This window comes from Ornithodoros turicata, chromosome 5 (assembly GCF_037126465.1).
Source record: "Ornithodoros turicata isolate Travis chromosome 5, ASM3712646v1, whole genome shotgun sequence".
Classification (NCBI taxonomy): Eukaryota; Metazoa; Arthropoda; class Arachnida; order Ixodida; family Argasidae; genus Ornithodoros; species Ornithodoros turicata.
In genome coordinates, this window is record NC_088205.1 from 39,483,518 (window position 1) to 39,500,750 (window position 17,233).

The 17,233-nt window shown below is 45.1% G+C and overlaps 1 protein-coding gene across 1 annotated transcript; it reads left to right on the forward strand.

Annotated features, from left to right (window-relative positions):
- The first annotated feature begins 15,625 nt into the window (after positions 1–15,625).
- On the forward strand, positions 15,626–16,824 carry LOC135395560 (uncharacterized). Its single transcript, XM_064626696.1, has 3 exons — positions 15,626–16,107; positions 16,390–16,422; positions 16,711–16,824. Exons 1-3 carry the CDS (start codon positions 15,841–15,843, stop codon positions 16,792–16,794), a joined length of 384 nt encoding a protein of 127 aa, XP_064482766.1. The 5' UTR covers positions 15,626–15,840; the 3' UTR covers positions 16,795–16,824.
- Positions 16,825–17,233: the final 409 nt, after the last annotated feature.

Genomic DNA, 17,233 nt, shown 5'->3' on the forward strand with positions numbered 1-17,233 from the left:
TTTGGGACTACACAATCCTGCGGAGGAGTGAGATGATTTTTTCGCGTGTAGATGGCGCCACACGAACATACGGGTCCCAGCCTGGAGGAAGCTGCAACCATTACCCTTAGTATAACTCACTCCTGCGCATGATTGTGTAGTCCCATAAACACGTGTGACCTCCTTGACCATTGAGATCCAGGGATCTCACGTCATGTTTGGGTTGCCAAGGTCAACTCAGCTACAGAAAAAGAAGGAAAGAAAGAAAAAGGTCCCGACGAACGCCAATTCTTCACTTTTGTCCCTTTGTGGACTGCATCTGGTGACTTCTTGGTGGTATGCTATCTTGGCTTGTCTGACTTTCTGGACACAGCGCGGAGTCCAAATGTTATATTTCGTTGGCCCTCGCTTATTTCTATTCACCTGCTGATTTTTCTTTGGCGCTGAGTTATCACACTAGAACATTTTGAGGATGGAATGTATTTATGACGAAATGTTTGTATTTAACTGACTATTCAGTTTTAGTGTATTTACTTTGCGTCTGCGTACAAGTGAATCTAAATTTATTTGTCGCTACAAACATTAACCGAGTAAGTCCTTCGAAACCTAGACAAGATAGGCCATGCAGCAGACCTTTGCATTTTGTCTTCTTTCTTTGTTTTTTCTTGGATAGCGTGGATGTGCAGAGATCCAAGACTGCAGATGCATACTCTAAGGTGGAACTAATGTTTTGATTGATTGATTTGTAAAAGAAAAAATGGAGATGTTAGTCCCGAGCCACTCGAGACTAATGCTTTATATGCTGTTAATTTAATGTGTTTTGTTGTACCATGGCGAAATTTCCTTCTTAGTATCCACAGACTTCGAGTGACTTTCGCACACACATGGATATGCAATATCAGAACTTTCCCTTTAAATTTGCCGCCAGCAATGAGAAGGGTGCCCAGAAGAAGCACAGACTGTCGGCTGCTCCCAACGTGAGGCCATTTTCTTCAATATGTGTAGTTCGTCGGATTGTTCCCACTGTTCTGTTCAGCTGTGTTGTTCGTAAATGACAAAGCGCTTAAAATAACCAGTGGGCTCCCCTCTTCGGCTGAACAATGCAAACAAATAAATAAAAAAGCAGAGGACACTGATTGCCTGCACAGTATGCTCGAATCAAAAGTTACAGAAAAGCAGGTGCGTACGACGCACTCCACGGAGCTTTGAACTCCTTTCCAACAAACGGCGTCGATCAAACGGCATTCGACCAAACGACGTTCGATGAAATGGTCGGACACCCAGTTTTAGTTTATTTACTTTGCGCTTATGTGCAAGTGAACCTAAATTTGGTTCTTACAACATACATGTATCCTTCGAAACCTAGGCAAGATATCAGAAGGCCGAAACTTAAAAGGCCGAAAAATTAAAACATCGAACAATCAGAAGGCCGAAAATTGAGAAAACCGAACTATCAGCAGGCCCGAAAGCCAGAAAACCGAATTACCGTAAGGTCGAAAAGTAAGGAAGCCAAGATACGGAAACTGTTATTCCAACTGCGATAAAAAATGAGCTCTGCAAATTAAGTAGGATAGACTTGTTGAGAATTAATATAGGGAATAAATCATTTCATACAACTTCCCTTTAGATAACGTGCTTTCGATCACTTAGGCGGAAAACAAAAAGTAAAAGTAGAGATGACTGTGTTATTGCATGTGTTTATTGTACACGACGACAATCATGTTCAGGTTGCCAAATGTATAGAGTTACCACCTCCTTTTACCATCTCCGTTTACCATCTCCTCTAAAGTTCATTGAGTGGGTGGTACAAGTCATTCACTTGCAATCACCCACCAGGCACTTTCTTTTTGTAAACATGTCCCTAAACATGTCCCGTCTAGGCAGATAAGACGCTCAGACTTGCAAATGCAGGTTGCAGTACATCAGTGCAACTAGTGTTCCGTGAATTTTGGGAGCAAGCCTTTTTTTTTTCAGAACATGCCATTTTTGGGGTCAATACACCCAATAAGCACCCTTCTTTTGGGTGTAATACGTGACACCCCTGTTACACCCATCATTGGGGTGTAGCATTTTCACTCATAAGGGTGTGAGCTATCTAACACTCATTTTACACTCATAGGGGTATAAAAAATTTTGCTGTGCAGGTGACATTTTTTCCAGGGCACGTTTCTTCATGGAACATTTTTTTCCAGGGCATATTTCTTCAGGGAACATTTTTTCCGCGGACGGACATTTCTTGCGGGGACATTTTTTCCTGGACCCGCCCGAGCCTGGGACACTTACGAGCACTTACGAGATATTGATCTAAGACATTAATCTGACGACGTATTTGTGTGTGAGACTACATACTTCACTCTGTAGGCTGAAAACTAAAGAGACCGATAACTCGGAAGACCGAACTATCGAAAGCCAGAAGCCACCAAGAAATGAAAAATATATATTCGAAAAGTTACATCTGCTACATAAGGTAGTTCCACAACGCTGTGCTCAGGACAGGTATTGGGAATTAATGTACTAAATGCTTTTTATGCATTTAAAATTACTTCGTATGACCTTGTCCAGCGTATGCCACTTTTTGGCACAATCCCTTGTGTACTGGGGTGGATCTTACAGCTGGGGATAGAGAAAGAGCTTCTTTTGAAAACGTTAGTCAATTTCTGCGTGGATTCTTCGACTGTTTGATATTGCCTCATTAAAAAAAAGAAAAAAAAAGAAAACTGTCTTTCAATTTCAACACATCGGGAGAGCGAATGATAACACCACTCGGTCTCACTGTGCCTCACCTACCCCAACCCTGCCGTTCTTTTTAGTGCATGCGATGCGAGACGAATATTGTGTAAGTCCATTGGCAGGCTCTGTAGCAAAGTTTTCCTGGTCTATGCCGCCTATTCTCTCTATTCTCAAGGCCTTCCCGTTATGTTACACCGACCTACCCAATGTGGATCTCTCCAAACAGGTTTCACGACCTCAATTTGGCGCTTCCGCTGCCGGGAAAACCCCTTCTGGGATAGGGTGCCAGAACAGTGTCTGCATTCCGCGGAACGATATGAAGTTCTCTTGTGACCGACAACATGGCATAGGTGGGGAGTAACGCGTTACAAAGTAGTGCGTTACCGGTAACGCGTTACATTCGAGTAGTGAAATATGGTAACGCATTACATTTGGGAGAAAAGTAATGAGTAACGTAACGCCATTACATTTTTAATAACTAACGCGCAACGGCGTTATGCGTTACTGCGTGTTCGGGAACATTGCTTCATCGTCTAAACTTGAAAGGTTGAGCGAGGACCGTGCCTGCAGAATCCCGGAAAATCCCCGATATTTTCTATTGATCTTCAACAATGACAAGAAGGTCACATCGGCACCCACGAAGAACGCAAAAGAAGGGTTCTTGACCTACCCTGGTTGAGATGTCACCTTTGTTTACCCCCTCTGTTTTTCACTCCCTCTGGTATTTTTCGGACGAATGGGGCAAAAGTGACAGCAAAATAGCCTCTACTCTCTGAACAACTAACAAAGTACCAAGGGATTGGCTGTTTGGATTTGTACTGTGTGAGATAAGAGGTCACCGTCTCTATCAACCTTGACAAAGAGCACTCACTGGTCATTGGGCGTCCTCTCAGTCAAACGTGCGAAGCTCACAGATGAAAATTTTGAACATCAACTACTTCTGTGTTGCAAGAAATCGTACATGTAAGTTGTGTTCATGCGTGACCCTTGTTTGTGCCCAACATTGCTTATATTGATATGCGGAATGCACTTATGTGACTCAACCAAAAATTGTACATATTATAAGGACAACTGGTGAAGTAATGCAAAGGTAACGGCGTTAGTAACGCGTTACTTCCTACCGCAACAGTAACGAATACGTAACGCGTTACTTTTTGAAAGAAGTAGTGAGTAACGGTAGTGCACTACAAAATAAAAGTAACTTCCCACCTATGCAATGTGGCGTTCCTGTACGATGGCAAGACGGGGCAGTTCATGGAGCCGTACATACCTTAAGTTTTTTTCAATATTGGGAACAACTGGAGGCATGGACAGACACGACACGGACACCAAAATGTTCAAGAAAGAATTCTGCGAAAATGCTACTTACTACATTTCACATATGTGCTACAGTAAACGAGCTACGAACTTCCAAAAGCGACAGTACGAACTTATAAATTTTTTGCAGCTTTCGTAAGCTTTTAAATACTTCTGCAAAAAAAATTGCAAATGTCTTCAATGCGAATTGTTTGAAATTCGAAAATCTATCGAACAAGGCCATTTTGGTCCAAATCGGTTCAGTATTAGCTGCAAAAGATCGCATTGTTTCGCCCATAGAGAATACATGGGGCTGCCGGAGGTCGTATCCCTTCTTAAGGTGTCGAGGACCAACGAAGAGTGGACCTGGAGGAGGTCAGCAGTGGATGGGTCCCAGGATGATCCACATAGATGCCGGATGACATTGACAAACTTGTTTGTGGTTGCACCTATCGCCCAAATTTGCCGTGCACACGTGAGCCCGCGGTCAATTATCACTCCAAGATAGCGGACGTGGGAGACAAACTGCAGAGCAGAGCCCTCCCCAAGTATTGGGTATTTGTGAAGAGAGCGTCGCGTAAACGCCATCGCTGTTGTCTTACTTGACGAAAGGGAAAGACCGCGTTCCGCGATATAGGAGACCGTGGTGTCCAGAGCTTGCTGCAAACAACGCTGAAGAGTATCGCGGCGGATAGCAGAAGCCCATGCACATATCGTCGGCGTAGAGGGTGATACGAGTATGGCTACGGAGCTGTGCTGGGAGTAAAGTCATGATGACGTTAAATAAAAGTGGACTCGGAACGCTCCCTTGTGGGACGCCACGCTGCACAGGGTAGACGGCGCTATCACCCTCAGTAGAGCGCACAAAAAATTGTTTGTCAGTGAGGAAATCCTGAACCCAGAGGAGCGTGCGACCTCCCACGCCGGCCTCTTGAAGTGACTGGAAGCGCTGTGGAAAATACTGTCGTAAGTTTTCTTCACGTCAAGGAAGACAGCGGCGGTAAGTTTGCCTTCGGACTTCGCTTGTTGCACCGCCGCCACTAGGTCGATGATGTTGTCCGTCACAGACCGACTTTGACGAAAACCAGCCATAACTTCCGGGAAAAATCGAATAGACTTGAGATACCATGATAGGCAAACCTGAGCGATGGGCAAGACACGTAAACAAACACAAACACAAAGGCTCAAAACCAGCAAGACGTTTAATTGATAACAACGAACTTCATGAACATGTAGACGGTGCGGGGGAAGACAGAGAGAGGGGAATAGGGAATTGAGGACAAAATGAGTTGAAGGAGGTCAAAGGAGGCGCTTGAAGGCCGGGTGGATACATACAGACGGCACACTAATACAATGGACCTTTTCCAGAGCGGAAAAGCGCCTCTAGCGGGACGAGTCGGAAACACGGTTGGTGGCTCGCGCGACGCGCGGTGTCTGCACATTTGGTCAAACGCCACCAGCTCCGGTGGCGCAGCGGTAACGCGTGCGCTTGGAGACTGGGAGGTCCGCGGTTCGAATCCGCGGGCCGGCTGTGCCGTCTGGGGTTTTTCCTGGGTTTCCCTCAGATGTGTAATAGGCGTATGCCGGCACAGTTCCCCTGAAGTCGGCCCATGGACGCAGCTATCCTCCCCCCGAGCGGATTCCGCTCGGTCTTCCACTTCACCCTTTCCTCTCCTCCTCTCCACCACCTTTCCCTTCCCGAGAAACATGCCGCCTAATCATGCAGGCAGACCTCTCGGGTTCCTCCCAACGACACTCCTCCTCCTCCTCCTCTGGTCAAACGCCGTGTGATTGGAGACATCTGATCGAACTCCGTTTGGTCGAAAGCCGGTTGTTCGACACCGTTTGTTCTAAATACTTTTTTTCGAAGGGAGTTCAGTGTGTTGTTCACACCTATTTTTCTGTAACTTTTGACGGTACTCTCTGAGCGTAATGAGCAGGCAACCAATGTCATCTGCTTTCTTTCTTTTTTCGTTGCTTTTTCCGTTGAAGAGGGGAGACTACGGGTTATTTGCATATCTTTGTCTTTCACGAGCAGAACAGTTGAATAGAACAGTGTGGAACAATCCGGCGTACCAGTAGGACACATATTGAAGAAAATGGCCTCATGTTGAGCACAGCCAATAATCCGTGCTTCCTCTGGACACCCTTCTCATTGCTGGCGGCATATTTAAAGGGAACGATCTGGAATGGGATAGCCATATATGCGCGAAAGCCACTTAAAGTCTGTGGATGCTCAGAGGGAAATTTCGCCATGGTTCAACGAAAGATATTGAATTGTCAGGCATATAAAACCTTCGTTCAACCTTGTTTAGAGTATGCATCTGCACTGTGGGTCCCTACACATGCAGGCTATCAAAAAAGAAGAAAAGAAAAGACAGTACAAGGATCTGCTCCCCGGCTTATATTGTCTAGGTTACGAAGGACTTCTTCACTAACATGTATGTTGGAAGAGGAAATTTAGATTCACTTGAACATATGTACAAAGTAAATAGACCAAAACCATTCTTTCTCCTATACAATGGTCAGTTAAATACAAGCATTAATAATACGTTGCTAAAATTTGTCCACATTCGACGCGAATAAATCATCGAAAAATGTCATATAATTATTTTATTTATCTATAAAAATATTTATTATCTGACATCAATTATTATTTGACAAAGTGTTGGGGATTATGGGGAAAATCATATATGGCATGTTTAGTCACTATGTGTCAGAGCAGAAAAACCTATCAAGTGGTCGAACGGGCTAGGGTGAACAACCCAGGCTCTTGGACCGCTTTTTGGACGTGAAAAAGTGGGTTAGCATGAGGAATGTGTTTATGGGCAAGTTTATGGCGGATGTTCCTTCAGATAACGGCAAAGAAATGTGGAACAAGGTCCATGAGGGCCTAGTATACTTTTACAAGGCAGCAGTCGTACCAGACAAATTAAACATCCCTAGGGTTTCTGTACACAGAATGGGTAGGGTGTGTGCCCTTTCAGCGGTACAAGAATGGCTTTTATGTGGTGGACGAACAAAAACAACCCATGAAGCTGAAGATAAGAAGGCTAAAATAAGGCAGCAAGAGCTACATGCACTTGTGCAACCAACGGCAGCGCATCGTTTGGTTGCATTTTTCGCACAGAATACGCGAACCAAAAGCGCCCCGGCCGTGCTATTCTGACCACCGAGAGCCACCAAAGATGATGGCGGCCGCGGGGCGCTGCTCGCGCATGCGTCGCACGTCCAACTGGAAAAGGTCCATTGCCCACACCCTGTATGGCCAACGCTTCTCTCAAAAGACGTTTTCGCCTGTTTGGTTCCTACGCCAGCACCGCCGTCTGGGACCACAGGGGTTAACAATTATTACAGATTCTTGATGATCCGACAAATTTGAATCTGGGCTGTTTTTATGCTGGCCCAACCTTTGGTTAACGCATTGAGATGTTTGACCTATGTATAGACCGTTTACAGCAGAGTTATCTGGGCGCCGCCATCTTAGCGCACGTGACCTTGCGCGCCACTGCTTGCCTTCTCTTTCGGCTGCCTGTTGGCACGACGCACGTAGTACGGCGGTGCAACCCAGAGACGCTTTCTCCGATTTTAAATTTTTTGCAATGAATTCCGGATGGAAGGATGACACGAGGCTTTGGCCGAAGCTTCAACGGTCAGGTAAGTGCATTTGCTTGATTTAGAGTGATATTTCTGTCCTCGTGCGACCCAGATAATCGGCCCCACTATGCTCGAGTTACTACATATTTCGGCGGGGTTTTTTTTTCCCTCTTCTTTTGTTGCGCATACGTTACGTTGTGGGTACGTTCATAATGTAATATCGTAAGATCGTGATTTCTTGCTTTTTATCGCAAGAGTTTCGGTACAACTACCTGAGAAAGATATGCATGTAAGGGCTGTTATGTTGTCGTTATGAAGTAGCATACTTTTATTGTTGATTTCAGATGTATACAACCACATGATCAACGACCTAGAGGGAGACGGAAAGCCTGCGCTGAACTACAGAGAATTTGCAAAAGGAACGAAGCTGTTTGGCAGCTGCCATGTCGATGTAGTACTGTGCCAGTGCAAAGATGGTGTATGAATTTTAAGGGCCGACACCAAGTCGACACAAACAGTGAGAAGAACGTGTAGTACAGATACTCGCTTCGGGCCCACTTTGGCGGCAACATGCACATGTAAAGCGGGTTTGAGCAGCAGGTGCAGTCATATTTGTACACCGCTCATCAATGTTGTAGAGGCGACAAACAAGGGGCTCACGAGTGCTTCGTGCACTGACAAGGCATGTACACAGAACCGTTCAACTGCAAGGAACGTGACCCCTGCTACTATGGGGGAAGTTTATTCTCACAAGCAGCAGCCAACGCCTACAGCGGAGTTTGGGGCTCAAACAGAAATGCAGTGCTGCGCCACTTTGAGGGCTGCATTACTTACCCTCGCTGACTCTCCTGGTTTGAAATCCTTCCTCTAAAGATTCGATTACTACTGTTGTCGAATCAGCTTGTTTGTCTCTCTTTGTGGAAACCCATTCATTGCAAAAGGCCTCGAACGCGGGCAGTCTTTGTATAGCGACGGCTCATGAATTTAACAAACAGCTTCGTCCCACACGATCATACCTCTGTCACAGTTTGTACACTAAATCACGGAACAAGTCTTCTCTCTGCTTTTCCACATTCTGCACAGAACTGTAGCACGGCGGCAAAAAAGGTCGGAAACACTCACATAGGCAAAGGCACACAGGCACTCGCAGAAGGCAAGCAATGGCGTGGCTACTGTGGCGCCATCTATTAGCGCCCGCAGCAACTGGCTGCTGTAAACGGTCTATACAAAGCCACAAACTAACGGGATTCTACATACAACATTTTTTGCACGAGGAACAAACTTGATGGTTCTGTGTTCAACATTACAGGCAGACTCTGGTTTTGAAAAAGGCGTTAAACGATCTAACCTGAAGTCGTTCCTAAAGAGGAGACGGACCCCCATCTCATTCGACATAGCCTTCAAATTATGTGAAATCCTGTGGTAGTACGGAACTACTGCAATTTTCTTGTTTTTCTCATTTTCTTCCATTAAGCGTTTCGGGCGAGCTTGAAACTGAGCAAGTAGATTGTGCTGTATTGGCTTAAACTCATATCCTGCTCTTTGTAATTTGGCAGTCTGTAGCTTGAGAGCACTGAACACAAAATGCGAGCAAGATTTGGTCAATGCACTGGTTATCAAAGAATTTATCAAACTATTTTTCACCAACTTAGAATGGCAACTCCTTCTTGGCAGGAGGGGTTTTTTACTTGATGCACCATATTCCCAGCATAACCCACCTTTGAAGTGTAAGGTCAAATCTAAAAACGCCAACTTCCCGTCGGTAGGATGATCTTCCGTAAATGTTAGTTCGGGGGCCGATTCACGAGCCACACGTTGCAGTTCTACCAAGCAGGAGCGGGAACGAGACATAAATATCAGATCATCAACGTATCTAGCCACCAAAACAGTGTCAGGCAAACACGAATTTACAAAAGCACTTAAATGAGAGTCGACGCAACCTAAATAGATTTCAGATAAGAACGGTGCAACAGACGAACGTATGAAAACACCATCCTTTTGGGTGTATAGATCCAAAGATACCAATTCAACCGTGAGTGCACCATCCGTTCCATAGCTTTCCCAACACAACTAGTAAGTGCTATTGGTCGGATCCCGTCCAGATTGTGTGGGGACTTGTCAGGCTTTAACAACGGAATAACCAATGCCAGCTTCGAGTCGTTTGGGACAGTGCCACTCTGCCAACTTTCGTTGTAAGTGGACAAAAGAATCTCATGAGCGATCGGAGGAAGGTTCTGAAGCGCCTTGTACGTAATTTGGTCGTGTCCAGGAGAAGTGTGAGCAGGGGAGTTTCAGATGGCAACCATCATCTCTGTTAGCGAAAAAGGAACATCAAGAGCTGGATCTTCCGACGACTAGAGTGCTACAGGGATGTCGGGTGCCAAGGGTAGCACCGCCCCAGACGTTGCAGTAAGGCTTACACAGTACTCATCCGCAATCTCGACTTCCGAGCGCGCGGTGGCCACAGACAACGACATGAAAGGGTTCCGCTGAAGGACAGGTGCAGATAGGCCCTTGACCGCACTCCATATTCGAGACTGAGGCGTCCGCGGAGAGAGAGAGGACGTAAAACTTCTCCAGCTGTCTCTTGCAAGCCTGTAAAATGCTTTTGAATAGCCTTCTGTATACAGCGAGCCTCAGCGACATGGCAGGGAAGACATGAACGACGAGCTCTTCGTTCGGCACGACGACAAATTGCCCGCAGTCGCCCATACTTGTCGTCGGCCGCAGTGAACTTTATAGGTACACAGTACTCCCTTGTCCCTTCCCTTTTCTTTTTTGTAACTTTGCATTCAACATACCCCCCCCCCCCCTTGTCCCTTGTGGCAGAACGCGTGACGTTAGCGACGTTCTGACAGAAATTGGGCCCGCAGTCAACTTCTCCTCGAACGATTATATCTTCGAGAGTCGCATGAAAATAAGTCCAATTTGTCTTCTTGACGCTGTGCGTGAGATGGGGACCCATGGCACCACGAAGGTGGACCAGGATGGGAAGATGGTCGCTCCCAAGGGAGTCCGCTCCAGTCAGCCATGATATGCGGTGCGCTAGCGACGATGATACAACTGTAGGGTCCAAACACGATGACATACGGGTAGACTGGATGAACGTTGGAGAGCTGTCGTTTAGACAACAGAGGTCCATTCGCTCTGCTAGCGCAGCTAGACGAGCGCATTGAAGTCGCCGCATAATATGTACGGAGCGGGGAGGCTGTTTAGAAGTGCTACAAGGTTGTCCACGTTGCAGGAAATTGCGGGTGGGAGGTAGAACGAAATGATAGAGGTGTCCATGCGGCCCAAGCGAACGGTACAACAGATGTACTCGCCAATTCCAGGCCCCTCTGTCTCTGCGAGTTGCAGCAATAGAGGAGCGCACGAAGCGACGAGCGGACGCTTTTCGCACCAGACGGTCTCGAAACAAGCGTCACATAATTGGAGAGGCGGAAGTCTTCAGTGACCCCACATTCAGAGATGCACATCGATGGAAACTTTATACTCTGCCCCATTATTTTCGGCCAAGTAGATTTATTAAAGAGGATCCCAGAGTACTATGAGCAGGTGAAACACCCTGTATGTGTGTACAGGGTGCGTCATGAGAAGCAGGTCAGAATTTTGATAAATCCACGTTACGTTTTCCCTTTTCTTTCCTTTATTTCCCATTGAAATACAAAAACAAGTTGGCATAGAGGGCCCAGTAGCAGAGCTAAAAGATTGGGCCACCCCTGGTGAAACAACACAAGACGCAAAATAATATTGAATAGCATAAAAATGAGGGGAAGCACACTACAAGAAGTTATGAAATAAACAAGAAAATAAGATAAATATACCGGATAGTAATATGTTACAAAATAACAACTAAAAATACACAATAGCAGAATAATATATAGAAGCATAAAGTGAAGTGACAAATAACGAGTGACGAAAAGACAAGTGACCAGCAACAGATTTCCTGTATCTCTTTTTGTTTTCCAAAAGAAGCTAAGGTGGGGAAGACTGTAAAAGGATGTGATTTTTAATCAAAGAACGAAATTGGGAAATTACCGTGATAGTTTTATTTCATGTGGTAAATTGTGTCTTGGGGTAGCCAGTTCGACTTGGTCGTGACTCACATCCCCATTTTTTTTTTCTTTATCACATCACCATCACCAGGTGGTATTGTTCCACAGAGAAATGACAATGAAAGAGAAAGTTTGTTTATAGTTAGTTGTAATAGACGACCCTCTGTTCACAAACATGTGACGTAACGAGAAGACCGGTTCGAGGTTATATTTTGCTGTGGTGGGCAAGAAGCGGGAAAAACGCGTCGCCTGATAAGGTTGATTGGTGCCCACCAGCATGCTTTGCGCGGCGGTGAAACGTAATCGATGACGTAGGGGCGCAGGTCGTCTAGACGCGGGAAACGAAAATTGCCGCTGGAAGAAAACCTTTCGGTAGCGCAATTGATGATGTACACAAGATAACATGACTGAGGTTAATAGACGAATTTTGACGCTTAAACAGGAGTGACAAAATTCGAAAGTTATGCATTTGACGTAGCGGTAAAAGCAAATCAAAGAGATGTTGAGTACTACTGGAAAGGGATGTAGAAGTAAATACACGTAAAGCACGAGCTTGAATCCGCCAAAGGCAAGAAAGATGCGACCAATAGGTAGAACCCCAAGAAATGATGCAGTAAGAAAGGTGCGAATGAGTGATAGCATGATACAGTGAGACGACTATATGAAGTGGTAAAAAATGACAAACCTTAATGATACAGTGTGTACCAAGGGCAATACGACGGGAAATGTGAGAGACATGTGTATCGAACCTCAAGGACAATCAATTTTCACTCCCAGGAAGGTGACAGTGTGGGAGGGTGTTAGAGCATGGTCATTTAATATAAGGTTTGACAATGGCGGTAGTTTCTTTTGGGGGCAGTGGAAAACGATTAATACCCTTGTCACACGGGCAGCGCTAACCGCGGTAACACGTAATCGCGGTTTGGCGGAGTCACACGGCCGACCAAACGGAGGTTACGCCGCTAAACGCGGTTATGGGGACCCGAGCTTGGCTACTTCGGTTTCGCGAGGTAATCGAGGAAATGGACGGTTGCCTTAAAGTAGCACAGAAGTCATTTTTAACACCCTGTTTTCTTCCTAAAAATCTGTTAAGTAGGCCAGTAAGATGCAATATTCGAAGTAATTCACACCACAAAGTTATAATTATTGCAGAAATTGAATTTAAAGTACCCCGCGAAAAGCGACCGTGCGCAACGGCGGTGGAGAGTACCAGCCTGTGATCTGCCTGGGACCTCGCGCTGACGCTAAAAGGATCACGCTCGCTGATTGGTCCAGAGAAATGTTGTCTGCTACTCCGCTGTCGTCTAGTACTCGGCTGTTCGGGGTTCTGAAAAAGCATTGCTATTGGCTCGGTCATGATTCGGCCGCTCCTTCTATCCTCAATTCTCCGGGAGAACTGACAAAACTGGTTTACCGCGGCAAAGGGACAAGGCGCTGAATCCCACTGACCGGCGAACCAGAACGAGTTCTCCTTGTACCGTCATCGGTGACGTGGTATCCTCGTTATACCCGGAGTGGCGAGTTAAAGGGGCACTAAACCGACATAAGAGCAATGATGTATCAGTAGGAATATGTCCATTTAACTCTGAAACATATTTTCTTAAATTATGAAGGTCGACAACGACATAGCAGTGTTGTGTTGTGTTGTATGAGTGAAGTGAAGGAAGAGGATTTGCTGGCTCGGCTCGAGCGCGAGGTTGCAAGAACATTCTAGTTCGGGCAACGACGAAGAAGGATCATTTTGTACAGGCTCTGGAATAAAGGGCTACGATACCGCAAGTAGCGCAGTAATTACAGAACGCGTTGCGCACTATTTCTTGAACTTGCTCCGCCCTTCAAGTTCTCACAACAATAGGAGCGACGTCGTTTTGACGTTTCGTGCGGGCCACCACTTATGTTGCTGCATTTTTGAATAAGTATTCTTCCTTTTTTTTTTTTTTTTCAGAGCTAATACACTACATTCACGAGGAATGTCCTTCCACAACGTATTATTTGTACATCTTTTCCGGCCGCCTTCACTAATAGAAATGAGATTTCTTTATAAGCCGCACTTATTCTTTGAAGTGAAACCCTTCCGCAGCCACGGAGCCGCAACAATGCGACAGCAAACAGGTTCGGCAGGTTCTCCCCCGCAGCTGACCTTGTGGGAGTCCAAGATTGGTTAACGACACAAAACGTCATTCGGAGATGAGTCTGCCCCGTTTGCTGTAGCCGAGTGACGTTTGGACGAAGGGGAGAGTTGCACTTATTTCGCTTTTTGATCTGCTTTTTAAATAGCTTAAGCACTTGAGCTACTCACATATTCAGGTAGAATGAAACCCCTGCTTTCACTCTGTGTAGTTTTTTAGACAAAGTACGACCATCAGTTTAGTGCCCCTTTAAGAGTGAACGCGCGGAGCCATGTTTATGTGAGTTTTTTTCTGGGAAACAAATTGCACACATCAAAACCTTTCGCGCTATTCCGTAAAATGACACACACACTTTCATCAGACGTCTTAACCTGAAATTGGCTGCCGTGTGACATTTTCCGCAAATAATTAAAAACCTTGACAATTATTAAATAGACGGTACGTCTATTTAATGATTGTTAAGGTTTTTAATTAGCATTATGCCCCTTTCTTTCATGCTATACAGCGTAATCACAATATACCTGGCGCTTGTGTCACAATCACGTGGTCACTGCTAACATGTCACAAACTACGACAACAACAAAGTGTTGCATAATGTAAAAACCCCGAGACTAGGGAACACGAAGGGACAGACACAAACACGAAGTCTCAAACACAGCTGAAAATTTTACTTCACATACAAGAAATATATACGGACAGAGGGAAGAGAAACAACCAGTTTAGGACAAAATAGGAGGTCATTTCGGGGGAATGAGCAGTCTGTTCAAGGCCGATTTTGTCATCAACTGGTTGTTTCTCTTCCCTCTGTCGGTACATATTTCTTGTATGTGAAGTAAAATTTTTAGCTGTGTTTGGGACTTCGTGTTTGTGTCTGTCCATTCGTGTTACCTAGACTCGGGGTTTTTACATTATGCATCATCTTCACCACCTCGCTTGCTTCCTAGCCATTTTAACAAAGTGTAGTTCGCAATATCCGCGGTTTGGTCGGGTAACGGCGGTTAAGACTGCAATTGTGACAACAGCCTCTGTTTTCTTACTATTAATAATTCTATTCTATCAGTATTTTCAATCTATTATTATCGCACCACTTCGATCAGAAGAAAGCTTAGAATGTAGAGATTCAGTATCTTTTCCAGAGAGAGATATTATGGTATCGTCGGCGTATAAAATGCATTTAGAATGATATAGAGAGGATGGAATATCATTTATATATAAAAAAGAGGAAGGGGCCCAGAATGGAACGCTGAAGGACACGTTGATTCATAATTGCTGGTGGAGAGAATCACAACCTGATGTCGATTAGAAAGGTAGTTATGTATTAGGACATTAGTAGGACCACAGATTCCGTAACTGTTCAATTTAGACATTAACATTTAGTGATTGAGAGTGTCAAAACCCTGACTGAGGTCTATAAGTACCGCGGCGATGAATAGATTGTTAGCTATTGCAAATTTAATCCTATCAGTGAAGTGTAATACGGCATATTCTGTAGACGAATTGTTTCTGAATCCAAACTGGGTTACAGACAGTATATCAAATTTAACAATATAACTGTCAAGGCAACTTACGAGAAGCTTCTCAAAAATTTTGCTAAAAAAAGGAAGGATTGCTATCGGGCGATAACAAAGCGCAGCAGCAAAGCAGACCTTTCCTTTTAAAGGGACTGTCGCATCCGGAACCGTGGTTACGAATCCAATACCAATGTGTTCGGTACACTACCACGAGCTTTTTGCCAAATTTTCTCCTTCCAAAACGGACCGGGTGATGAGGAATCGAATTTAAAAGATCCGGTTTCGTTTTGATCCTCGAAAGCGCCAGCGCGAACAACATCGCGTGACGCAAGGTCGAATCTGGCTAATCCGCTGTGAAGGACGCTGTCGTCTGCCGCCAAGTCTGGGGCTGCTTTGTTTTTTTCCGGCACGTCGCCCGTATTCACATGTGACACTTTCTAGTGACTCGGATACTATCGCTACGCTTGCATCCTTCGCGTGGGATGTCGTTTGGAAACCGACGCAGCGTTCCCGACTCCAGGAAAACTTCCTTCGAAAACCTCGATGTTTGATTTCGCACGCCAAGGATACAGCTACAGCCAGACCCCAGACGAAGCGAAAGTTGGAAGCAGCTACATCACTAGCGGGTATCCAGATGAAGCAAGGAGTGTTCATGCTGTCCGTGTATGCTCCTCGCATTTCACCGATAATGTGTACCTGGATGAGAACATCATGGAAGTGCAACTTGGATTGACACAAAAAAGGAACGAATTGAAACTTGACGCCGTTCCGACAGTGTTCCACGAACAAAGCGAGCCAGCAACTTCGACAGTAAGTCACAATGTCTATGTAGTTTCCCAATCGGGTCTGTCACTCTTGCGCGTGAGTAACTTAGCAGCAAAAGACGAAATCGGTACAACGTAAGGTATCCCCTAACCTATCATTAATAACTAGATAAATAAAATACAATAAACAAGTTCAAGTGATGTCATTCATATGAACGTGATTGACTTTTCTCGTTGTCGGACGCGTTATCATGAAACTTTCACTGTTACTGAACCTGTGACTTTTGTGGAATGTGGTAGACATGATTGGTTTTCATGTGTGTTACAGCTGCAGGCAGTTCGACAGGGTCAAGCGCAAGTGGTACGTATATTACTTAAATACATATAATGTGTTTACAATTTTTGGACACAGAACAATTCGCAAACTATGAACCCCGATCACTAAAAGGAAGAACTGACGCTGTTTGTGTGCTGGTGTTAGAAACAGGCACTATACAAACAGTACCTCTGTCCGTAACATAAGCGCCGTAACCCACTTCCCAGTTACCTTTTATCTCTCTGTTTGTGAACTGTTTGTGTGCTGTAGGGCGGCGGTTTTTGCTGTTGTCGTAGCCAACTTGAGGTGCACTTTTGACGTTCTGTGTTATAGAAGGACCAGGTGCTGCTGATCAAGTCCCATCCATCCATGAAACGGCATCAAACAATGTACGTGTGTGCACGGCAATTTTGCTGAGAGACCTGGTTTTTACACTAATGCCTTTACAACGCCTCTGACAAATTAGGATCTTCCAGAACAGTGCTTTCTTCATCCAAGTTCAAGAACTAAAGAGAATGACTTCATGGCTTCTACTGAGATCTCACAGCTACATGCCAAGACAAAATAACTTGACAGCCAGGAAATGAAAAGAAAAAAAAAGGTCCGTTTCAGGTCCACCCAAATCTTTGTGCAGAGGCTGACAACAACAACGCTATTGTGAGATGATGAATGATGCTGATGCAGCGTTGAGATTAAGCCCATGTTTCCTTTTTTGCAATGCTATACATTACTGCTGGTTAAATGTAAAATGATGCACCTACCTCCAGACATTAAAGGGGCTACCAGAGATGTAGTGTCAATTCAACAGAAAACCTGCATGTTCTACGAGGCACTGTCACATAAGCATTGGCCAAAT

What these genes read in the sequence shown, in the direction of transcription:
- LOC135395560 (XM_064626696.1), top strand. Translation starts at nt 15,841, where the DNA reads ATGTTTGATTTCGCACGCCAAGGATACAGCTACAGCCAGACCCCAGAC. An exon ending in GCGAGCCAGCAACTTCGACA is followed by an intron (nt 16,108 to 16,389) that starts GTAAGTCACAAT and finishes TGTGTGTTACAG; the next exon opens with CTGCAGGCAGTTCGACAGGG. An exon ending in GACAGGGTCAAGCGCAAGTG is followed by an intron (nt 16,423 to 16,710) that starts GTACGTATATTA and finishes TCTGTGTTATAG; the next exon opens with AAGGACCAGGTGCTGCTGAT.